Source organism: Somniosus microcephalus, chromosome 13 (genome assembly GCF_052327205.1).
Source record: "Somniosus microcephalus isolate GS21.2 chromosome 13, FLI_Smic_1.0, whole genome shotgun sequence".
Lineage (NCBI taxonomy): Eukaryota > Metazoa > Chordata > Chondrichthyes > Squaliformes > Somniosidae > Somniosus > Somniosus microcephalus.
This window is the reverse complement of record NC_140999.1, coordinates 189,858,071-189,884,173: the sequence shown is the minus strand read 5'-3', so window position 1 is coordinate 189,884,173 and position 26,103 is coordinate 189,858,071. Positions and strand designations below refer to the sequence as shown.

Genomic DNA, 26,103 nt, shown 5'->3' with positions numbered 1-26,103 from the left:
TCTTGACTGGTGCTGGTAACCACAACGTTTACAATTAAAAATTCCATCCTCCGATTGCTTTGCATTTCTGTTCTGCCCATGTTTCTTCCCCTTGTAGGACACAGCACCGACAGCAGCACTATCACTTACTACAGTCGCATTATTATTAATTTCACTGAAAGTCTTTGCATGCTGTTGAGCTAGCTCACTGGCATGGCATATTTTCACAGCTTTCTCCAATGTTAGTTCAGTTTCTCTCAACAAACGTTCCCTGACCTTTTTATCATGAATACCAAACACAATCTGGCCACGAATCATGGATGATTTCAGTTTAGAGAAATTACATGTCTGTGCTTTCAGTTTCAGATCGGTCACAAAGCTATCAAAAGTCTCATTTTGCTGCTGTGTCCGTGGACGGAACACATACCTCTCATAGGTCTCGGTCTTTTTGGGAGAACAATGTGTATCAAACTTCTTTAGCACATCATCCATTTTTTCTCTGTCCTCCTCTTGATCAAATACAAACGTATTAAATACCTCTATCGCCTGCGGGCCTGCAACCGTGACCAGTAACGCTATTTTCTTTGTGTCTGGCATCGTACCGAACCCAATGGCGGCAATGTAGAGTTCGAATTGTTGTTTGAAAGTCCGCCAATTGCAGTCGACATTCCCCGTGAGTTTCAAACTCTCAATGTCGTGTTTCACTATATTCAGCAGATATTACCAATCCTGGTACTATGTTATGTTCATAAATAAATAGACGTTTTCATTATGAACAGCTAGCTTGAGCTAGTCATTTATTCAGCCATGTGGACTAGTGTACAGCATCCATCTTGACTACTGACTTGTGGGTAGCCCCTACTAAACATACAGCTCCACCTAGTGTACCATTCTAGAATGACATGTTACTGATCATTACAGCCTGTACTTGCAACATCTCCTCCTTAAAGACCACCCATTGTTCTGTTACAGTTTTTCCTGTCAGTCTTTGGTTCCATTTTACCCTGGCTAGATCTTTTCACATCCCATTGAAGTTAGCCCTATTCCAGTTTAGAAGTTCCACTCTAGATTGTCCCTTGCTCCTCTCCATTGCTAATCTAAATCTTATGATAAGATGATCACTCGTACCCAAGTGTTCTCCCACAGACACTTGGTCGACCTGGCCCACCTCATTTCCCAGCACCAGATCCAGCAATGCCTCCTTCCTAGTTGGGCCAAGAACATACTGGTCAAGGAAATTCTCCTGAACACATTTCAGAAATTCCTCCCCCTCCTTTCCCTTTACCCAACATTATCCCATTCGACATTTAGGTAATTAAGGTCCCCCATATCTCTGCGATTTCCCTGCAGATTTGCTCCTCTACCTCCCTCTCACTATTTGGAGGCCTGTAGAATACCCCCAATAGCGTGTTCATACCCTTTTTGCTCCTCAACTCTAACCAAATGGATTCTGTCCTGGTCCCCTCAAGAACATCCTCCCTTTCCAACACTAAAATCCCTTTCTTAATCAGCACTGCCACCCCACCTCCCTTTTTTCCTTCTCTATCTTTTCTGAACACCTTGTACCCTTGAATATTAAGTGCCCAGTCCTCACCAAGAGTGCTGCCCACTGAGCCACAGCTGACAAGAGGAAGATGTGGTAAATGTTGGCTGTCTGACACCCCTTGAAATATTATTCAACTGGCAATATATCGGTGTGCTGGAACGTTTGCCTCAGTAACAATCAGATTGGATGAATGAAGAGGTATAGAAGAGAAAGAGCAACAACAACATGAAGGAGATAAAGAAGTAGCATTTATATAGCGGCTTTAACATAGAAAGCTGTCTCAAGATGCTTCACGGAGGTGCATTAAAAAAAACATAGGGCGCTGAGCCATAGAAGAAGATATTACCTGTAGAAGGGGTGACCGAAAGCTAGGTCAAAGAGGTGGGTTTTAAGGAGGCCGTTAAAGGAGGAGAGAGAGTTTTAAGAAGGGAACTGTGTTGGGTGAAGGCACAACTGCAAATGGTGGTGAAAAAGGGAGGCAGGATGCCCAAGAGGCCAGAGTCAGGAATGGCGAGTTCTGGTGGTGAAGTGTTAGGAGAGCTGGAGGAGGTTACAGAGATAGAGAGGAGCGAGGCCATGGCAGGATTTAAACATGAGAATTTTAAATTTGAGACATTGGGTGCCCAGAAGCCAGTGGAGGTCAGAAAGGATAGGGATTATAGGTGAACATGATAGGACATGGGCAGCAGAGTTTTGGATGAGCTGATGTTTATGAAGGGTGGGGGATGGGATCCCAACCAGGAGAGCGTTGGAATAGTGAAGTCTGTAGGTAACAAAGACATGGATATGGGCTCCAGAAGCAGATGAGCTGAGGTGTTACTGAGTGACGTAACTATGCTGGAAGTAGGCAGTCTTTGTGATGGAGAGGATAAAGGGTCAGTGCCTCAGCTAGGGGTCAAATAGGGGAGCAAAGTTTGCAAACAGTCTGGTAAAGCCTGAGACAGTAGCTGGGGAGGGGGAGGGAATCAATGGCGAGGATATGGAATTTGTGAAAGGGGGCCAAAGATGATGGCTTTGGTCTTCTAAGTGATTAAGTGGAGGAAATTTCAGCTCATCTAAGACTAGCAGTCTGACAACATGGAGACATAAGAACATAAGAACATAAGAAATAGGAGCAGGAGTAGGCCAATCGGCCCCTCGAGCCTGCTCCGCCATTCAATGAGATCATGGCTGATCTGATCCTAACCGCCAATCTACTATCACAGAACCATCTCCTGAATCTAACAGAATTAGACACACGAAATAGGAGCAGGATCAAGCTACACGGCCCCTGGGCCCGCTCTGCTACCCACAGGGCCATGACCGATCCGAACCTAGACTCATGTCCAAATTCCTGCCCGCTCCCCGTAACCCTTAATTCCCTTTACTTCTAGGAAACTGTCTATTTCTGTTTTAAATTTATGTAATGATGTAGCTTCTACAGCTTTTTGGGGCAGCATATTCCATGGACCTACCACCCTCTGAGTGAAGTAGTTCCTCCTCATCTCAGTTTTGAAAGAGCAGCCCCTTATTCTAAGTGAAAAAATTTTTTTATTCGTTCATGGGATGTGGACATCGCTGGCAAGGCCAGCATTTATTGCCCATCCCTAATTGCCCTTGAGAAGGTGGTGGTGAGCCGCCTTCTTGAACCGCTGCAGTCTGTGTGGTGAAGGTACTTCCACAGTGCTGTTAGGGAGGGGGTTCCAGGATTTTGACCCAGTGATGATGAAGGATCGGTGATATACTTCCAAGTCAGGATGGTGTGTGACTTGGAGGGAAACTTGGAGGTGGTGGTGTTCCCATGCGCCTGCTGCCCTTGTCCTTCTAGGTGGTAGAGTTCGAGGGTTTGGGAAGTGCTGCCAAAGAAGCCTTGGCAAGTTGCTGCAGAACATCTTGTAGATATTACACACTGCAGCCACGGTACGGTGGAGGGTGTGAATGTGTAAGGTGGTGGATGGGGTGCCAATCAAGCGGGCTGCTTTGTCCTGGATGGTATCGAGCTCCTTGAGTGTTGTTGGAGCTGCACTCATCCAGGCAAGTGGAGAGTATTCCATCACACTCCTTACTTGTGCCTTGTAGATGGTAGAAAGGCTTTGGGGAGTCAGGAGGTGAGACACTCACCGCAGAATACCTAGCCTCTGACCTGCTCTTGTTGCCACAGTATTTATGTGGCTGGTCCAGTTAAATTTCTGGTCAATGGTGACCCCCACGAGATGTTGATGGTGGGGGATTTGGTGATGGCAAAGCCGTTGAATGTCAAGGGGCGTTGGTTAGACTCTCGCTTGTTGGAGATAGTCATTGCCTGGCACTTGTGTGGTGCAAATGTTACCTGCCACTTCTCAGCCCAAGCCTGAACATCATCCAGGTCTTGCTGCATGCGGGCATGGACTGCTTCATTTTCTGAGGAGTTGTGAATGGCGCTGAACACTGTGCAGTCATCAGCGAACATCCCCATTTCTGACCTTATGTTGGAGGGAAGGTCATTGATAAAGCAGCTGACGATGGTTGATCCATCTGCAGCTGCTTCATGTTCAGCTGCTTGAGGTGGTGGAAAGCTAGGGCTGAGTGTTGTCAACATACATGTGGAAGCTGACCCTATGTCTGTGGATGATGTCGCCAAGGGACAGCATGTAGATGAGGCAGAGGAGGGGGCCAAAGACAGATCCTTGTGGGACTCCGGAGATAACGGTGCAGGAGTAGGAAGAGAAGCCATTACTGGAGATGCTCTGTGGCGGTGGAGAGGCGGAGAGGTTTAGGATGGGAATTTCAGAACTTAGGGCCTAGGCGGCTTAAGGCACAGCTGCCAATAGAGGGTCGAAGAGAGTGGGGTTTCACAAGAGGCCAGAATTGGAGGATCGTAGAGCTCTCGAAGGGTCGTAGGGCTGGAGGAAAATATTAATTCTTAAATATTAAATATATATTCTTCCTGTGAGTTCAACTTAGATAGAATTGAACTCATTGATAAAATACCTCTGTCGAACTCCCACCCCTGACAGATTTGTTGGATATTAGAGGAATTTGAAATTGGGTCATAATTTTGGAGAGTCATTTAAAAATCCATTATGGAAAGGTTCAAAGTTATTCATTTTTAAAGCGGTGTTTATGATTCTTGGACTGTGGATCAATATCTAAGTGTCAAGGTCTCTGCCGTGCCTGACTCTGGGGAATTAGATTAAAATCTATATGTGAAATACCTCATAGAATTTGAATTCACCTTCTATAGATACAAAGTACAGAGTTTGTATTATCTTGAATTGCTTAACTCGGCAAGGGCCTTGACAACATGTTTTATATCCAGACAGTCAAAAAACATTTTTCAGAGTGTCCTTGGGCGAGGATCTAACCTTCTGACTTGGTTTTCATTCATCATGTGGAGCGGGGAAACTGAGGTACAAAGCCTTTTACTGAACCTGCCAATATCATCTTCGGCGCACAACACTAATCTTCTTCTATTGAAACATAGGAACAGGAGGAGGCCATTCAACCCATCGAGAAGCATTGCTTTTCTTTTCTTTGTAATCGCTGACAAAAATCGCAGGAACGCCCAACTTTGAAATGGGCAAGTTTCTGAAAATGATGATGTCATTGATGGCAATGAGCTAATCATGACGCAACAGCGACAGCAGCCCTTTAATGATTCTCAAGCAGCTAACGAGGCGCTTGACGAAGATAAATATCAAAACCTTCATTAAGCCAACTGTGGGAGTCCACAATTTTGTGGCGAAAGTGGTTCAACACCAACAGAGAAGATCCGGCTTAATGATGAATTACTGTAAGTGCCGGTAAATTGGGTAACGGTGTGACAGAAGACCTTTTAGTGAGGGAGGGAGCAGCCCAACAAAACACCAAGGAGATGCTAAAGGTAGCCATATGTCGCCATCAGCGAAAACGCTGTCTCAACGACTCAAAGGACCTGGCTGGAGATCTGGGAGTTGAAGGGATGTCAGAGGTAAAGTGAGCCAAGATGTCCATGAATCTTGGGACTGGTGCCTGTGGATGGAGATGGTCACTGCAGGTGCCGGATAGTTCTACGTTCCTATGGAAATTTGGAGGGGACTTAAAGAAGAGCACAAGAGGTCCACCACCCACCTTAGCAGGGCAATAAATGCAACCTGGGTTTCCTTCCCTAAAGGACATTAGTGAACCACACAGAATCACAGAAATCACAGAAACCCCACAGTGCAGATAGAGGCCATTTCGGCCCATCGAGCCTGCACCGACACATATCCCACCCGATCCCTGTAACCCCTACACCAACACATAACCCACCCTATCCCCGTAACCCCACGTATTTAACCCCCCTAACACTAAGGGTCAATTTATCATAGCCAATCAACCTAACCCGCACATCTTTGGACTGTGGGAGGAAACCGGAGCACCCGGAGGAAACCCACGCAAACACGGGGAGAATGTGCAAACTCCACACAGACAGTCACCCGAGGCCAGATTCGAACCCGGGTCCCTGGCGCTGTGAGGCAACAGTGCTAACCACTATGCCACCGTGCTGTATCCTGAGACTGTGACCCCTCGTTCTTGACCCCCCAGCCAGGGAAAACATCCTCCCTGCATCCAGTTGGGTTTTAGTGACAGTCCGACAGATTCATGGTCACTTTTACTGATACCAGCTTTTAATTGCCAGATTTTTTTATTTAACTGAATTCAAATGCTCAAACTACAATGATGGGATATGAAATCATGCTCTAATAGAAGCATAGAAAAATAGGAGCAGGAGTAGGCCATTCGGCCCTTCGAGCCTGCTCCGCCATTCAATGAGATCATGGCTGATCCTCTATCTCAATACCATATTCCCACTCTCTCCCCATACCCCTTGATGCCTATTTTTGTGTCTAGAAATCTATCTATCTCCTTCTTAAATATATTCAGTGACTTGGCCTCCACAGCCTTCTGGGGTAGAGAATTCCACAGGTTCACCACCCTCTGAGTGAAGAAATTTCTCATCTCAGTCCTAAATGTCCTACCCTGTATCCTGAGACTGTGACCCCTCGTTCTTGACCCCCCAGCCAGGGAAAACATCCTCCCTGCATCCAGTCTGTCTAGCCCTGTCAGAATTTTATACGTTTCAATGAGATCCCCTCTCATTCTTCTAAACTCTAGTGAATACAGGCCTAGTCGACCCAATCGCTCCTCATATGACAGTCCTGCCATCCCAGGAATCAGTCTGGTGAACCTTCGCTGCACTCCCTCTATGGCAAGTTTATTCTCTCTTAGGTAAGGAGACCAAAACTGCACACAGTACTCCAGGTGTGGTCTCACCAAGGCCCTGTATAACTGTAGTAAGACATCCTTGCTCTTGTACTCAAATCCTCTTGCAATGAAGGCCAACATACCATTTGCCTTCTCTGGATTATTAGTCCAGGCTTTTGGATTACTAGTCTAACAACAACCACAACTCTTTGGGACCCAATGTTTCTTGCCTTGAAGATGTAAATATTCCTTTCAGTCATTTCTTTCTTCAATGTAGACACCCCTTTGCTCATAGCTCAGGTGACCAATCCCAGTTATCAACTTAGCAGCCCTTCCTTGTACTCTTCATCTTCCACCAACCACCAGCTCCCCCCCCCACCCAAAGGCACAGAGTCCAGAAGTGTACCCAATATTCAAGGTGGGAGCAAACCAATGTTAACTATCACTCCTGGGACATTGGAACTATCTCTCCAGCTGCACATCCAAGGAGCCTATTTTGCTTGTTTCATCATCACTTTTCCAGCATTTACAATTTTTCTTTTTACCTCCTGACTAGTGGAGATGTGAGGATGGATGAACTTTGAAATTTTGCTTGATTACCCCTGGCAATCGAAGAGTATAGAAACATAGAAACATGGAAGATAGGAGCAGGAGTAGGCCATTCGGCCCCTCGAGCCTGCTCCGCCATTCAATGAGATCATGGCTGATCATCCAAATTCAGTACCCGGTCCCTGCTTTCTCCCCATATCCCTTGATCCCTTTAGCCTTAAAAAATATATCCAACTCCTTCTTGAATATATCTAATGAATTGGCCTCAACTGCCTTCTGTGGTAGAGAATTTCACAGGTTCACCACTAGCTGGGTGAAGAAATTCCTCCTCATCTCTGTCCTAAATAGCTTAACCCTTATCTTTAGACTGTGACCACTGGTTCTGGACTCCCCGCCATCGGGAACATCCTTCCTGCATCTAGCCTGTCTAGTCCTGTTAGAATTTTATAAGTTTCAATGAGATCCCCTCTCATTCTTCTGAACTCCAGCGAGTATAAGCCCAATTGACCCAATCTCTCCTCATACGTCATTCCTGCCATCCCAGGTATCAGCCTGGTGAATCTTCGCTGAACTCCTTCCATGGCAAGAACATCCTTCCTCAGATAAGGCGACCAAAACTGCACACAATACTCAAGGTGTGGTCTCACCAAGGCCCTGTACAACTGCAGCAAGACATCCTTGTTGCTGTACTTGAATCCTCTCGCTACGAAGGCCAACATACCATTTGCCTTCTTAACCGTCTGCTGCACCTGCATGCTTACCTTCAGACTTTAGACTCTCACTTGTTGGAGATAGTCATTGCCTGGCACTTCTCTGGCGCGAATGTTACCTGCCACTTACCAGCCCAAGCCTGAATGTCGTCCAGGTCCAAACCTGTTATGAAATGGTTCCTCATGACATTGAATCTCGTGTTGTCTCGTCAGTCTTCAAGGCCTTGGAACCTCATTAGATCAAAAAATAGAAGCACGTTAGTATCTAGACTGGCTCAGACTGCTACACAAAGTGACAGCCAGGAATCAGAAAATCAATATCTCTTTTCCCCAGATGAGAAGGTTGCTTGACTTAAAATTTTTTGTGTGTGACAAGGCTAGACAGGCTGGGAGTGAGCCGCAGGTATGACTTTTTATTTGGTGGCCACTGTTCAATGAGACTTGAAAACGCTTTGGAAAAAAATCATCCCAATGTCTCAGCTGGTTAAAGCCATGAAAGAAAAGATAGAAACACTACAGTTTTGGCTTCCTTACCTAAGGAAGGATATACTTGCCTTAGAGATGGTGCAATGAAGGTTCACTAGACTGGCTTCTGGGATGTGAGGGTTGTCCTATGAGGAGAGATTGAGTAGATTGGGCTTATATTTTCTGGAGTTTAGAAGAATGAGAGGTGATCTCATTGAAACGTATAAAATTCTTAGAGGGCTTGACAGGGTAGATGCTGAGAGGCTGTTTCCCCTGGCTGGGGAGTCTAGAACCAGGGGTCATAGTCTCAGAATAAGGGGTCGGCCATTTAGGATGGAGAAGAGGAGGAATTTCTTCACTCAGAGGGTTGTGAATCTTCGGAATTCTCTGCCCCAGAGGGCTGTGGATGCTGAGTCGTTGAGTATATTCAAGGCTGAGATCAATAGATTTTTGGACTCATGGGATATGGGGATTGGGCGGAAAAGTGGGGTTGAGGTCGAAGATCAGCCACAATCTTATTGAATGGTGGAGCAGGCTTGAGGGGCCGTATGGTCTAATCCTGCTCCTATTTCTTATGTTCTTAAAGAAAGACTTGCATTTATATAGAGCCTTTCACATCCCAAAGCGCTTTACACAAATGAAGTACTTTTAAGTTTAGTCCCTGCGTCATCTAATCCAGTGACTACAACTGACAACCTCTCAAGTCCAAAACTGGAGAGAGGCCAGGATAGAATCTGAGTTGGAGGTGTGATCACATCTTGGGTTCATAGAAACATAGAAGATAGGAGCAGGAGTAGGCCATTAGGCCCCTCGAGCCTGCTCCGCCATTCAATGAGATCATGGCTGATCATCCAAATTCAGTACCCTGTCCCTGCCTTCTCCCCATATCCCTTGATCCTTTTAGCCTTAAGAAATATATCTAACTCCTTCTTGAATATATTTAATGAATTGGCCTCAACTGCCTTCTGTGGTAGGGAATTCCGCAGGTTCACCACTCTCTGGGTGAAGAAATTCCTCCTCATCTCTGTCTTAAATGACTTACCCCTTATCTTTAGACTGTGACCCCTGGTTCTGGACTCCCCTGCCATCGGGAACATCCTTCCTGCATCTAGTCTGTCTAGTCCTGTTAGAATTTTATAAGTTTCAATGAGATACCCTCTCATTCTTCTGAACTCCAGCGAATATAAGCCCAATCGACCCAATCTCTCCTCATACGTCATTCCTGCCATCCCAGGTATCAGTTCTGATTGCTGGTAATAAGAATTGATGTCAGATCTTGATGGAAGTCACTAACACCTCTCCGCACAAGTGAAGTGGAAAGGAATAAAGTTCCTTTTAGAGAACCAGACTTTAAAAGTCCAGAAGCTTACATTTTAGGAATGTTCCGCCAACCCACTCAAAAGCCAGAGTCTCGAGTTGAAACCCGTGTGGATCTAGACCCTCCCACTTCAAGGTGTTGACTTGCCTTCTGACATTCCTCCCGGCCCATAAGAAACCAGATGGTCTTCCCTTGGCACTCCCAGGTCCTCTCCCAGTAGCACAGTCAGGTATCACCTCAACAACAACAGCAACTTGCATTTATACAGCGCCTTTAACGTAGTAAAACGTCCCAAGGTGCTTCACAGGAGTATTATCAAAGAAAATCTGACACCGAGCCACATAGAGATATTAGGACAGGTGACCAAAACCTTGGCCAAAGAGGTAGGTTTTAGGGAGCGTCTTAAAGGAGAAGAGAGGTGGAAAGGAGGAGAGAATTAGGGAGGGAATTCCTAGGCAGCTGAATGTACGGCCGCCAATGGTGGGGCGAAGGGAGGGGGCGGGGGATACCCAAGAGGCCAGAATTGGAGGAGTGCAGAGATCTCGGAGGGTTGTGGAGCTGGAGGAGGTTACAGAGATAGCGAGGGGCAAGGCCAACAAAGATACCAACCCACACTGTAAAGTTACACTCAACAGCGCGATAACTGGATATATATCTAACCATCTTTTTAAAAAAAATACTTTAAAAGCTTTCAGGGGCAGCAGCAAACGTTACACATAACAGATGGTCAAAGGCCTTTCAGCTTTGCTGCATAAGATCTCTTGTGGCAATAATTCTGTTGTTAAACAACATGAAAAAAGATTTAAAAAATTTAAAACAAAGATATATGCTTTAAGGATGTTTACTTTCAAATCGAGATGCACAATACGACAGAGCCATATTTTTCGCCAGATTAGTCGGCCAAGAATAGCTCTGGATCCTACACCTGTAATCTGGGCGCCCCAGAAAGATCGAAGCAGAATACTGACTGCTGGGCTGCTGGCGAGTTTGGGCCTTTATAGATGTTTGCAACCAAATTTGATTCAAAGGCGAATCAGCGCAGCGGCAGATGGTGTTATAAGCTCACGAGTTGTCACTCCATCTGCTGACATTTCCTCACAGGGCTCTCCTACTGCCCTGGAATCATTTCCTGGATGTTTTATTTCTACATTAACAGTTACGGAAGTTTGAAGTCTGAGGTGGGTGGGAGGGAGGTGCCCAGGTACTGAACTCCCCCTGCTCTTTCCTCATAGGCCCTGCAAACTTTTCCCCTTCAAGTATTTATCCAATTCCCTTTCTTTAATGTGGGGCACATTCCCATTTTCCCTTCACACACCCTGAGGGAAGTGATTGGTGTCTGATTGAAGGGTTGTGAGTCTTTGGTATTCTCTAGCCCCAGAGAGCTGTGGACGCTCAGTCGTTGAGTATATTCAAGGCTGAGATCGATAGATTTTTGAGGTACAGGAAACTCTTTTTTTATCCAGCGGGACTGGCGTGGTGCCGGTTGATCAAAAAGTCCGGATTACAGAGAGGTATACTTACCAAGGTACGAGAGCCCCGCACACGGCCGCAGGTGCAGGAACCCCGGTTACATGGCCACAGATCCAGGAACCCCGGTTACACGGCCACTAATATACAGTAAATCTTACCTGAACCTACTCCTGAATTTTGCCGGTTAGAGAGATTTCCGGATATTTAGGTGCCGGTTAAAAGAGAGTTTCCTGCATTAAGGGAATCAAGGGATATGGGGATCAGGTGGGAAGGTGGAGTTGAGGTAGAAGATCAGCCATGATCTTATTGAATGGCGGAGCAGGCTCGAAGGGCTGAGTGGCCGACTCCTGCTCCTATTTCTTATGTTCTTATGTGTCCATTCTCTGTGCCCTCCGCCCCCCACCCAGCTCCACAGAGTGGCAAGTCTGAGCCAATTGGTCTTCCCTTCCTCCGCTTCCCCCTCCCAGCAAAACTGAAGCATTCATTATTCAAGCAAGAAAGACGAAACAGAACAGAAGTGAAACCACGGCAGTAGGCCAGATCACCAACGACGATGAGTCAGCCTACAGGGAGGAGGTCCAGCATCTCGTGAAGTGGTGCGCCGATAACAGCCTGGCCCTTAACACCAAGAAAACCAAAGAAATCATTGTGGACTTCAGGAAGTCTAAAGGCGGAAGTCACACCCCCATCCACATCAATGGGGCTGTGGTGGAAAGGGTGGACAGCTTTAAGTTCCTCGGAGTCCACATCACGGAAGACCTCTCCTGGTCCCTCAATACCTCCTCTCTGGTGAAGAAGGCTCAGCAGCGCCTATATTTCCTAAGGAGGCTGAAGGGATGTAACCTGTCACCCCTGATCCTCTCTAACTTTTACCGCTGCACTATAGAGAGCATCCTGACAAACTGTATCACAGTATGGTATGGCAGCTGTAGCTACTGTGACCGGAAAGCCCTGCAGCGGGTAGTCAAAACTGCCCAACGCATTACCGGCACCCGGCTACCGACCATAGAGCACATATACCAGAAACGCTGTCTACGGAGGTCACGGTCCATCATCAAAGACCCTACCCACCCCAGCCACAGTCTGTTTGCCCTCCTGCCATCTGGGAGACGCTACAGATGCATTCGCACCCGTACGACCAGATTTAGGAACAGCTTCTTTCCCAGGGCTGTCATCCTACTGAACTCCACAAATAAACTCTAAAGCCTGCACATCTGCCAATGCACTTTATTATGGTTATATTTATGTTAATATACTACAAGCTGAATGTATGTTGAATGTTTAAATGTCTTAATCCAAATGTACACTCTCGGGAGCCGCAAGCCTACATTTAGTTGTACTGCACTTGTGCACTAACAATGACAATAAAAGTTGATTTGATTTGATTTGATTTTTGGTACTCAGGTTGATCCTGATTCTTTATAACATTTTGAGGTTTTTTGAGGCTGGGTCTCCAGGTAGCATCACACCTTCTTAGAGAAAAGGGGGAGGGCAGATTCCAACAGGCTGTGTGTGGGCTTCTGAATGCAAGTCCTGTTAATGGAGATTAACACTTAAAGCAGCTTTAAGCAACAACAAGAAAACACAGTGTGCTCTGCCCTGCCAAATAAGACTAGAGATTGGCTGAACAATTGAGGGACAGGACAGAAGCTCATCAATCATTTAATCTTCCTTAGGTTTGCCAAGACAGCACACATGGATTCTACAAACTGCTCCTCAATCATACCTTAAAGATTTCTCTTTCTCACTAAGCTTGTTTCATTTGCTTATGCTGAGTCGCTTTAAAGACCCCTTCTTGACTCCATTACAAAAGCACAACTAGGAGTGGCCGAACTAATGCATATTGGGTCAAGAAGCCATTTTGTAATCGTTTGACAGGCCAGTCAACTTTTGGAGCTTCACCTGAAAGCAAATTTTATGTCATCCAAAACTCGGCTGCCCGTGTCCTAACTCACACCAAGTCCCGTTCTCCCATTACCCCCTGTTGCTCGCTGACCTACACTGACACTCCCGATCCGGCAACACCTTGATTTTAAAATTCTCATCCTTCTTTTCAAATCCCTCCATGGCCCTCGCCCCCTCCCTGTCTCTGTAACCTCCTCCAGCCCGACAACCCTCCGAGATCTCTGCGCTCCTCCAATCCGGGACTCTTGCGCATCCCCGAGTTTCGTTGCTCCACCATCGGCGGCCGTGCCTTCAGCAGCCTAGACCCTAAGCTCTGGAATTCCCTCCCTAAAACTCTCCGCCTCTCCACCTCTTCCTCCTCCTTTAAGACGCTCCTTAAAATCTACCTCTTTGACCAAGATTTTTGACTCCTGTCCTACTATCTCCTTAGTTCTGACGAAAGGTCATGGACCTGAGATGTTAACTCTGTTTCTCTCTCCACAGATGCTGCCTGACCTGCTGAGTATTTCCAGCATTTCTGTTTTTATTTCAGATTTCTAGCATCCGCAGTATTTTGCTTAGTCTAATATCTCCTTATGAGGCTCGGTGTCAAATTTTGTTTGATTATGCTCCTCTGAAGTACCTTGGGACATTTTACTACATTAAAGGCACCGTATAAATGCAAGCTGTTGTTGTTGTCTAGGTGACAGCAAACTTGTATTTTAAAAGCCTGCAGATTGTAAGAGGAGCATTAGGAATAGGAGGAGGCCATTCAGCCCCTCGAACCTGTTCCGCCGTTCAATCAGATCATGGCTGATCTGTACCTCAGCTGCATTTGCCTGCCTTTGCTCCTAATCCCCTGATACCCTTACCCAACAAAACTCTATTCTTTGTGTGAAAAGGCTGTGTGATGTAGGCATTCCGTGAGTTTCGAGGTTCTGGGAAAGAGTGAGTTGGAGCAGGAGATTGCTTCTCAATCTCAACAGGGCGGAGAGGCCAGTGGGCAGAATGGCTTGTTGACTTTCACAATTCGACATAGATGGATGGAGATGTTTTAGCCGTGTGACTGATGGACACTTCACGAACGCGGGATATATCATGTGACAAGCTTAAGGACTATACCATTGGAGCAAGAATAAAGGGGGTCTCTCAGACTATACTATTGGAACAAGAAAAGAGGGGGTTTCTCAATACAATAAGTCAGTCAGGTAAATTAACTATATTATACTAGAATATGCATCAATAATAAACAAATGTACATACATACTGTACCATAATATTTAACCAATATTTTAAGGTATTTTCTTTCTTCTTTACACTTTCTTAAACTTTCATGACTCTTACACGAGCACTCCATTGGGTTCCAAAAGTCAGGCTTTTTTTTTTTAAAAAAGGTTGGTCGTTGCAGTAATATCGATATTTACAGCTGGTTTATTTCATAGTCCCAAATAAACTTCCTTTTGATTAATACTTGTAATCTGCAAAGCGTGGCTCACATTTCCTGTAGCCTCAAGCTGTCAGAACCTCATTAGAGGAAACTCAATTATTGCAAATCTTCAGTTGTAACAAACTTGCTCTGCAACCCCAACCGAAACTCTGTTATCGTCAAGGTTAGCCTTCGACCCTTGATTAGATGAATCCATTACAACAGGAATTAATGCTCCAGTAATTTTCTTATTACGAGACCTGACTCTTATTTCACCTTCAGGGGAAGGGGGGCATGGGAATTGGAAAAAAGGAACTCTCACCTTAGGAAAAAAATCGCTCCCATTCATCAGGAATGTGTGCTGGGTTTTGAACTCCAAAGAGAGGACATGAATCTCTGTTCATAAATTGCATTTTTCCAAGATTGTAGGAGTGGAGAAGAGGGGATAGGAGAGGAGGGGAGGGCAGGGGATAGGAGGGGAGGGAAGAAGAGAGGAGGGGAGGGGATAAGAGGGGAGTGGAGAGAAGAAGGCAGGAGGGGAGGGGATAGGAGGGGAGGGAAGAAGAGGGGAGGGGATAGGAGGGGAGGGAAGAGAGGAGGGGAGGGGATAAGAGGGGAGTGGAGAGAAGAAGACAGGAGGGGAGGGGATAGGAGGGGAGGGAAGAAGAGGGGAGGGGATAGGAGGGGAGGGAAGAGAGGAGGGGAGGGGATAGGAGGGGAGAGAAGAGGAGAGGAGGGGAGGGGAAGGGAGATGAGGGGAGAGAAGAGGAGGGGAGGGAAAGGGAGATGAGGGGAGAGAAGAGGAGGGGAGGGGAGAGGAGAGGAAAGGAGAGGGAAGGGGAGAGGAGAGGAAAGGAGAGAGAGGAGAGGGAAGGGGAGAGAGAGAGGAGAGGAGGGGAGGGGAAGGGAGATGAGGGGAGGGGAAGGGAGATGAGGGGAGGGGAGCGAAGATGAGAGGAGGGGAGGGGAAGGGAGATGAGGGGAGCGAAGAGGAGGGGAGAGGAGAGGAAAGGGGAGAGGAGAGGAGAGGAAAGGAGAGAGAGGAGAGGGAAGGGGAGAGAGAGAGGAGGGGAGGGGAAGGGAGATGAGGGGAGGGGAGGGAAGATGAGGGGAGGGGAAGGGAGATGAGGGAAGGGGAGAGGAGAGAAGGAGGGGAAGGGAGATGAGGAGAGGGGATTTGAAGGATGGGAAGGAGATGGAGAGGTGAGAGGAGAGGAGAGCAAGCACAATGGTCGGGCATAGGCCACCTTTGCTACAATGGTATTTTTACAAGGTGCTTTGATGTGAATTGTAGTGTTTGACAAACAATGATTGCCCTTATTAAACTTGGGCCATCCGCAATTTGTGACTTTGATGCTGAGAGACTTGTGATCCTCAAACCTTTAAGGGGCTGATGCCGACCGCGAATCGTCTTTAATATTCTTCTCGGTTTCGACATCATTTTATAAAAACAAACATTTCTCCTGCCCTGCAATTTCACGCGCAAACAGGTCCCAGAAAAGATGTTATCCAATCTTTAAGATTCAGCCTATTATTTTCTGACACTTATCAAGTTTGTATTTATCTGAGAATTTGCGAGTGCAGGACTTTGTTAACTTTGATCCTTTCAAAAGCATAATCCAACATCAGGGTTTGGATGAATCGCCTGAGGTGGTGCATTAACCTGTATGTTATTAAGTCTCCTCACACTCAGCTTGCCTTTTTCTTTTATGTCATCAAGGGTTTCACAGCTCTCTGGCACAGGATGAATACAGAACACTTGAAGTTCCGCACAGACTTTTGAAAATAAAAGTGATCTGAAATCTATTGTAAGATCAGCAAAAATAACAGACTTCAGCTCTTTGGGAACAAGGCTATAGTCAACACAATGGGAGTCTATCCGACTGAACCAAAGTGAAAATTGTCTTCACCATGTTTATTTTTTACTGTCAGTTCTACTCCTTGACTGACCTGGGCCAAAGTAGTTACCATGGCGACCACCGATGACAGCATCTGCCTTGTGCCTCTTCTGGTTCAAACGTTTGAGAATATTAGTAAAAGTAAACATAGAGTTTTGACAGAGTAAATAAGGAGAAACTGTTTCCACTGGCAGGAGGGTCGGTAACCAGAGGTCACAGATTGAAGATCATCGGCAAAAGAACCAGAGGGGAGATGAGGAGAATGTTTTTTACGCAGCGAGTTGTTGTGATCTGGAACGCGCTGCCTGAAAGGGCGGTGGAAGCAGATTCAATAGTAACTTTCAAAAGGGAATTGGATAAATACTTGAAGGGGAAAAATCTGCAGGGCTGTGGGGAAAGAGCAGGGGGGAGTGGGACTAATTGGAGAGATCTTTCAAAGAGCCGGCACAGGCTTCCTTCAATGCCGTATCATTCTATGATAATGTCATGCTTGTTCCAAAGTGACTGTCTCTTTGTTGGTGGGGAAGAGACAGGGCAGCTGCCCATAGTTTTCACCGTGACAATGCGCATTTACATAAACCCAACAATGTTGATTTGCCAAACATCAAGCTACAAGAAAGGCCTTGTCAACTACTTTGGAATATTGGCCCGTAATTTCCAATAGGAGGCATTCTGCGTGCAGATGTCTCCTATCGGGGAAAAAATCTACGCCCTTACCTGAGGGCTACCGAGGTCCGGACTCTTCCGATCCTGGGCCTCTCCTGGTGCGAGCATGCAAAGGTCTTACGCTGCTTTTACCAGGCGTAAGATTTCTGAGGGCTTGCAGCGGGTGGAGGTTCTGCAGAAAGCGGCATTTTCCCCCCCGCAGAGGCCCTTCTCCAGGGCAGGCGTACGATCTGTCAAGAGCATTTGCCTTGGAGGTGGTGCAACGAAGGTTCACTAGACTGATTCCTGGGATGAGAGGGCTGTCCTATGAGGAGAGATTGTGTAGAATGGGCCGATACTCTCTGGAGTTTAGAAGAATGAGAGGTGATCTCATTGAAATATTCAAGATTCTGAAGGGGATTGACAGGGTAGATGCTGAGAGGTTGTTTCCCCCTGGCTGGAGTGTCTAGAACCAGGAGTCACAGTCTCAGGATAAGGGGTCGGCCATTTAAGACTGAGATGAGGAGGAACTTCTTCAGTCAGAGGGTTGTGAATCTTTGGAATTCTCTGCCCCAGAGGGCTGTGGATGCTGAGTCTTTGAGTATATTCAAGGCGGAGATCGATAGATTTTTGGACTCTAGGGGAATCGAGGGATATGGGGATCGGGCGGGAAAGTGGAGTTGAGGTCGATGATCAGCTATGATCTTATTGAATGATGGAGCAGGCTCGAGGGGCCGAATGGCCTACTCCTGCTCTTATTCCTTATGTTCTTATGACAGTGCAGCGCTCCCTCAGCACTGCACTGGAGTGTCAGCATGGCTTTTGTGCCCAAGTCTCTGGAGTAGGACTTGAACCCAGAACCTTCCCACCCAGAGGTGAGAGAGAGTGCCACCCAGTGAGCCAACTCCATGAACTTTAATTCCTTTTGTGCTGAATTCTAATCTATATCCCAAGCAACATGGCAACATGTTGTGTATTGTGTGCAGTTTTAGTCGCCTTATCTGAGGAAGGATGTTCTTGCCATGGAGGGAATGCAGCGAAGATTCACCAGACTGATACCTGGGATGGCAGGAATGACATTTGAAGAGAGACTGGGTCGATTGGGCTTATATTCGCTAGAGTTTAGAAGAATGAGAGGGGATCTCATTGAAACTTATAAAATTCTGACAGGACTGGACAGACTAGATGCAGGAAGGATGTTCCCGATGGCCGGGGAGTCCAGAACCAGGGTCACAGTCTAAGGATAAGGGGTAAGCCATTTAGGACAGAGATGAGGAGGAATTTCTTCACCCAGTGGTGAACCTGTGGAATTCTCTACCACAGAAGGCAGTGGAGGCCAATTCATTAATATATTCAAGAAGGAGTTGGATATATTTCTTAAGGCTAAAGGGATCAAGGGATATGGGGAGAAGGCAGGGACAGGGTACTGAATTTGGATGATCAGCCATGATCTCATTGAATGGCGGAGCAGGCTCGATGGGCTGAATGGCCTACTCCTGCTCCCATCTTCTATGTTTCTATGTACTTGTTACTAGATGAGGTGAATTTAACTTAAAGCATATGAACATAGGAATTGCTAGACAAATAAAAACCCAGGTCCATCTCGTTCACCTTCTACCATCCCGGCAGTTGCCTGATCCAACGACAGTGGAGTTGTTGACTAATCACAGCAGTCAATCTCTATCAATGAGCCTACAAAAGACCCAGACACAAGGCGAGGAAAATCCCCAGTGGTGGAGAGCTTTGGGAACCATGGGGGAAAATTTTCGGTATTGACCATTTTGGGGCACTAACTTTAGCGCCCGGTGCTAATTAGTGCCGGTGACCGCAAAATTCAGTTTTAACATCCCAAGAGGGAAGTGGAGCGCTAAGTCAAGCGCTACACACTCCTCTTAGGGTGCTAACGTCAGGGAGCGGGGCGCTCCCGCAGAGCGCTACACAAGTTCTCACGCTGTCAATTACAAGTACTGAGACAGACTGGCGCCTTTCAGTTCTTCAAGGGGAGGTTCCATCATGCTACACAGCCTCACTCTCATCATTGCTGCTCGTGAACTGGGCCTGCAAGGAGCTGCAAACCATCCTTGAAGGATCTCATGGCTGATCAGAGGCCCAGGGAGAGAGCTCACCGGTTCAGCGACCAGGCTTTGGAGGCTCTGGTAGCGACCATGGAACGCCGACGGACAGTGCTCTTCCCGGACACTGGCAGGGGGCCATTGCCGCAGGACTTCAGGACGTTGTGGAGGGAGGTCGCCCAGTACATCTCGGCCAGAAGTTGCTGCCCCTCCTCCTCCTCCTCCTCCGCCTCGTCCTCCTCTCCCTCTTCCTCCTCCTGAGGTGGACCTGCAATCCCTGGTGGCAATGGCTGGACCCTCAGAATGGCCAGGTGGTGCAGCATGCAGCACATAACAATGAAAAGGGAGACTCGAGCAGTACTGCAGTGCTCCTTCAGAGCGGCCAAGGCAGCGGAACCATTGCTTTAGCACCCTGATAGTCTGTTCGATCAGGTTCCTGGTGGCGGTATGGCTGTCATTGTATGCGTGCTGAGCAGGAGTGCTGGGGTTGCGGAGGGGTGTCATCAGCCAGGTGGCGAGTGGATAACCCTTGTCTCCGAGCAGCCAGCCGTGAGCTTCACGTGGTGGGTGGAACAGTGCTGGGACTCCGGTCTGTCGCAGGGTGAATTGTAGCTGCTGCCAGGATAGCGGGCATTGATGGTGAGGATGAGCTGTCTGTGGTTGCACACCAACTGAACATTCAGAGAGTGGTTAAGGAACATCTCTGCATTATGATGAGGTGCCCGCAATGCCACGTGGGTGCAGTCAATGGTGCCCTGAACCATGGGGAAGGTCGCTATCCTTGCAAAGCCACATGAGTGTTCATCCTGTCTCTCCCTGGTCATGGGGAATGAGATGTACTCCCTTCTCCTTCTGTAGAGAGCCTCTGTCACCTCCCGGATACAGCAATGGACGGCGAACTGCGAAATGTTTGCAATATCCCCTGTTGAAGCCTAGAAAGAGCCGCTGGTGTAGAAACTGAGAGCGACTGTGACCTTCACTGCCACTGAGAGAGACGTCCTGGTCCTGAGCTGAGGCTGGAGCTCTGGCTGCAGGAGGTGGCAGAGCTCTGTGACCACCTCCTTGCTGAAGCAGAGCCTTCTAATGCGCTGCTCCTCTGAGAGATGAATATAGGAGAACTGCTCCCGGAATACCCTGGGAGAGGAAGGTCTCCTGCTGGGAGCCCTGTTGGCCCTCCTCCCTCTGGCCACGTTTTCCAATCTTTCTCTCTGCCTCCGCTGCCTCTGACAGTGACGCTGGAGGGCGAGGTCCCGTGCCAGTACAGCCCCATTAAAATGATGGAAATGGTGCAGTATCAAATGTAACACAAATGAAACTGATCAATTTTTCTCAGGAGCGAAGCTCGTTCAAGTAGGAAAAGCTCAAATCAGTCAAAAGGCCCGTCTGCTTCTGTCAAACTGACAAGGCAGCATTGTTTACCGACTAAAATAAAACCCGGAAGTTCGCGCCTTTAACTAGCGCTCCCCCAACGCTCAGCCGACTGTAAGCCGCCTCCTCTACCTCTCGTTCCTAACGGCAGGCACTGAGGCAGGGGACCAGAGCGAATTTCCGGTCCGGGGTGCTACCGGGGCGATGACGTCACGATCTCCGGCCACAGGCGGGCGTGGCGATAGTGGTTAGCGCCGCCGCAAACCGCCAGGTGAATTTCGCCAGCGGCGCTAACATCGCCGCGCCCGGGCGGGAAGTCGTTAGCGCCCATGGGAGGCCCTAAGGTACCAAATTTCTAGCCCATGGGTCCAAAGCCACCTGTTCCTCCCGAGCACGCTGCTCTCACCGGATCCCAAAATGTTATTTTCTGAAAGAAATCTATCCAGCAATATCTTAAAATAAATTTCCCAAAAAGCTTCCTGGAATTAATAGTTAAAGATCCCAAAAAGGGCCGAGGAGAAATTCCACTTCAAGTTCCATAGCTGGGGAATTGTAGAGAAGGCTCTGAGAATTAGCTGAAGCTACTCAGGTAAAGAGGTTTGCTAGTAATGTTTAATGGTGCACTATATCGCCTTGTCACTCGGTCCCAATGTAGCTAGTGGCAGATTTAGTGTCTATCATGGTGTGACATAGGGTTAGAATATTTGTGCTTCAAACAAATTATCAGAGGACAGATTGTTACACTGATTAGATTGGGTTGTCAACTGGATGAAATATGAAATATTTAATGGAAATGATATAATGGTGCGTACCGTAAACACCCTCACATATGTCAACAGTCTTGGATTATTTTTCAGAATCAAGATCCAGTAAGGAACCTCATCAGAAATTTTCCAACGGAGACCCCTGGTTCCATTCACAACTTGACTCGACTCCGCAGAGAGATACTTGTCCGGCCAGGTCAGGCGCTGCCTCATTTGTCAAGCAAGAAATCTCAAAACTCTAACAACTGTACAAAAAGCATTGTCTATTTATAGGTCCCATACTACCCTGAGACATATTGTGAGAACAGGTCTTTTCCACTCGACCCTGATTTTGGCTAGCAGCTGCTGGTGATGCCAGCTTCTGTAATGTCCTTCCCTGCGGTGCCTTACCGAGTCATTCATGACCTTCCCTTTGCTGTTTAGCTGCCACTTTAGCGCTAGACACGCTACTTTGGTATCTCGCATCCTCAGTACAGGGCCAAGGCACCGAAGGCACTGGGTCTTTACAAATTGACTCACTGACAGATGCTTTGTCCCTTCTCCAACTATCTCCTTCCTCACTTTGTCCTGCTGCTCTTGCATACCTTGCCAAGACATGTGATGTCAAAGAATGTCAAGGTTTCTCTCTAGCCATGAATATAGGTCGATATTGGGGGATAGTCTAGTGCTTCTCTAGTTTCCTCTAGAAAGTGACAGCTGTGGCTCACTCTCGCCTCTCCGTCTATGAAGGTCGTGGGTTCAAGTTCAACTCCAGAGACTTGAGCACAAAAATCTAGGCTGACACTTTAATGCAGTACTGAAGGAGCTGCACTGTCGGAGGTGCCATCTTTCGGATAAGATATTAAACCGAGGCCCCGTCTGTTCTCTCAGGTGGATGTAAAAGATCCCACGGCACTATTTCGAAGAAGAGCAGGTGAGATGCCCTAGTGACCTGGCCAATATTCATCTCTCAATCAACACCCAAAACAGATTATCTGGTCATTTACCTCATTGCTGTTTGTGGGAGCTTGCTGTGCACACATTGACTGCCTAGTTTTCTACATTACAACAGTGACTACACTCCAAAAGCACTTCATTGGTTGTAAAGCGTTTTGGGATGTCCTGAAGTTGTGAAAGATGCAATATAAAAGCAAATCTTTCTCTATATGCAGTTTGTTAATAGCATTAACTGCTTTGCCAGTTCTAGCCGGTCCCTCACTTCCAACGTTGGTGCTGTTGCACATTGTCTTTCTAAGGTGGGCGAAGTGTATTATGTCCGTGTATAATTGAGACACGGACGGCAGGAGTTGATTATAACAAGTCTTTACTGAATGGAGACAACCTGGAACTGAAACTACAGAAGGCTGCTAGTGCCTTTTATACAGGGGTGGTCACTGCCGGTACTGCAGTCTGAGACCAGTTATTCCCTTAAAGGTACATACACAACAATTCTTCCCCTTTTAGATAAACAGTACATAACATTCATTTAACAACTAAATGATAACTAATTACAATTACAATTACGGTTGCTAGATACATTGGTTGAGATTGCAAAATGTGAATCTATCAAAGCCCTTGTCAAACTTGATGATGACACAGGTAGCTTGTTTACTGAGAACTTTCTCTGTGCTACTGCAGCGTGCAAAGAATTGATTATTGAATGGTCCTGTGTTTCTTCATATATTCTCCTGTTCCAAGCCTCCCTAATGTTATTGGGCATTGGAAAAGTGACATTGATACACTAGGTACTGCCTGTTCATTCTTACACATGGGAGAGGAGTATCTGAAACAAGATTAATGTAGGATTCATACATTCTTTTATTTTGTTTCTGTTGGGGCTAATCTAACTTAAGGATGATTGGTTAGGGGATGGAGTATAAAAGTAACGAGGTCTTGCTACAACTGTACAGGGCGCTGGTGAGACCACACCTGGAGTACTGCGTACAGTTTTGGTCCCCTTATTTAAGGAGGGATATTCTTGAATTGGAGGCAGTTCAGAGAAGGTTCACTCGGTTAATTCCTGAGATGAAGGGGTTGTCTTATGAGGAAAGGTTCACAGAATCACAGAAACCCCACAGTGCAGATAGAGGCCATTTCGGCCCATCGAGCCTGCACCGACACATATCCCACCCGATCCCTGTAACCCCTACACCAACACATATCCCACCCTATCCCTGTAACCCCACGTATTTAATCCCCCTAACACTAAGGGTCAATTTATCATAGCCAATCAACCTAACCCACACATCTTTGGACTGTGGGGGGAAACCGGAGCACCCGGTGGAAACCCACGCAAACACGGGGAGAATGTGCAAACTCCACACAGACAGTCGCCCGAGGCCGGATTCGAACCCGGGTCCCTGGCGCTGTGAGGCAACAGTGCTAACCACTATGCCACCGTGCTGCCCTTTGAGCAGGTTGGGCCTATACTCATTGGAGTTTAGAAGAATGAGAGGTGATCTTATTGAAACATATAAGATTCTGAGGGGACTTGACAGGGTAGATGCAGGGAGGATGTTTCCCCTCGTGGGGGAATCTAGAACTAGGGGGCACAGTCTCAGAATAAGGGGTCGCCCATTTAAAACAGAGATGAGGGGTTTCTTCTCTCAGAGGGTCGTGAATCTGTGGAATTCTCTACCCCAGAGAGCTGTGGAGGCGGAGTCATTGAATATATTCAGGCGGAGATAGACATATATTTGAGCTACGGGGGAGTCGAGGGTTACGGGGAGAGGGCAGGAAAGTGGAGTTGAGGCCAAGATCGGATCAGCCATGATCTTATTGAATGGCGGAGCAGGCTCGAGGGGCCGAATGGTCTACTCCTGCTCCTGTCTCTTATGTTCTTATGATGGTGAGGGAAGGTGGGAAACGAGCCCATGATGCTCCAGCACAGGTTCGATTGATGGATTGTTTGAGAACTTCACTGCTCAGATGCTACACCTCAGTCTGTGTCTTTATCTCTTTCTCCCTGTTGGTATTTTTCTCAGTTGGGAAGGAGGGAAGGAGCAACATGTAGAGGAGGACACAATCAGGGCTGGTCTCTCCTCAATGCTTGAGCAGCTCATGAAAGTGCCTTCTTGTCTCTCTGACCGTTGCCCCAAGTCCTTCGGGTGACCCGGTCAAATCTGGCACCGTCACTCTTCGTGAAAAGGCTGGAGGGTGAATAACTGTCAAATCTGAGATTTAAGTTCAGACACCTAGCCAAGACTCCAATTCCCTAGGGAATTATAAGCCCTGATTTTAACTCAGGCGAGAATCGGGAGTGCCGAGGGCCAAATCTGGTTGCAAACTGTCAGGGTCCCCGCCCCACCCCACGCCTGGTGTGAGGCTTGGGTGGTTTTAACTCTCGGGCATCGTTTGCATATCCTGGCTCCAACTCCCGCACAGAGCCGGCGGGAATGATGTCACCGCGGCAGGAGGATGGGGTTGAGGCCGCGGACCCCAGCAAGGTAAGTAAGGAATTGATGGGGGTGGTGAGATCAGGGGATCAGAAAGTCCATGATCGGGGGAGGGCGAAGCCTAGGACAGGAAGCAGGAATGCTCCTATTATAGTCGTCTGGTGTACCAGGCTGAAAGAGATTTTCCCCAAGAGAATTAATTATCCAAATTCATCTTTTAACTCCTTTAGTATTTCCATTTAAATTAGTATTTGGAATGTAATGTAAGAAGTACTACATTAATAATGTAGTATTTCCCACATTACAACAATAACTCCACTTCAAAAATACTTCATTGGCTGTAAAGTGCTTTGGGACATCCTGAGGTCAAGAAAAGCACCATAGAAATGCAAGTCTTTCGTTAAGTCTTCCTTTCTTAAATTAAACTATCAGTGCAGCCACTAACACTTCACTGGATAAATGCTGGGGAGTGACAGGGACTGATGGGCAGCTCAGCGTGATGAAATGATGGCTTCAGAGATCCGATCTGAAATATCCCTGAGCAGATTCTCACCAACCCCGAGTGGCCAAAGACCTGCGGCACAGAATGATCCCAGGACTCAAAGAGTTAAATTGTAAGGACAGGCTGCATAGACTAGGCTTATATTGATTTGAGTTTAGAAGAATAAGGGGTGATCTAATTGTGATTAAGATGATCAAAGAAGTTGATATGGTAGATAGATAGAGAGAAACTATTTCCTCGGGGGGGCGAGTCTGGAACAAAGGGACATAATCTTAAAATTAGAGCCAGGCCGTTCAGGGGTGATGTCAGGAAGCACTTCTTCACACAAAGGATAAATCAAATCAAATCAAATCAAATCAACTTTTATTGTCATTGTTAGTGCACAAGTGCAGTACAACAAAATGTAGGCTTGCGGCTCCCGAGAGTGTACATTTAGATTAAGACATTTAAACATTCAACATACATTTGGCTTGTAATACATTAACATAAACATAACCATAATAAAGTGCATTGGCAGATGTGCAGGCTTTAGAGTTTATTTGTGGAGTTCAGTAGGATGACAGCCCTGGGAAAGAAGCTGTTCCTAAATCTGGTCGTACGGGTGCGAATGCATCTGTAGCGTCTCCCAGATGGCAGGAGGGCGAACAGACTGTGGCTGGGGTGGGTAGGGTCTTTGATGATGGACCGTGACCTCCGTAAACAGCATTTCTGGTATATGTGCTCTATGGTCGGTAGCCGGGTGCCGGTAATGCGTTGGGCAGTTTTGACTACCCGCTGCAGGGCTTTCCGGTCATAGTAGCTACAGCTGCCATACCATACTGTGATACAGTTTGTCAGGATGCTCTCTATTGTGCAGTGGTAAAAGTTAGAGAGGATCAGGGGTGACAGGTTACATCCCTTCAGCCTCCTTAGGAAATATAGGCGCTGCTGGGCCTTCTTCACCAGAGAG

The 26,103-nt window shown here is 47.0% G+C and overlaps 1 protein-coding gene across 1 annotated transcript in view; it reads left to right on the top strand.

Annotated features, from left to right (window-relative positions):
• LOC147108904 (uncharacterized) overlaps positions 1 to 26,103 on the top strand; it is a 299,334-nt gene that overhangs the window by 247,285 nt on the left and 25,946 nt on the right. The window contains exon 2 of the mRNA XM_086006057.1: positions 21,372 to 21,474. Coding sequence (XP_085862183.1) covers positions 21,372 to 21,474 — 103 coding nt within the window. The remainder of the gene's footprint in view (positions 1 to 21,371; positions 21,475 to 26,103) is intronic.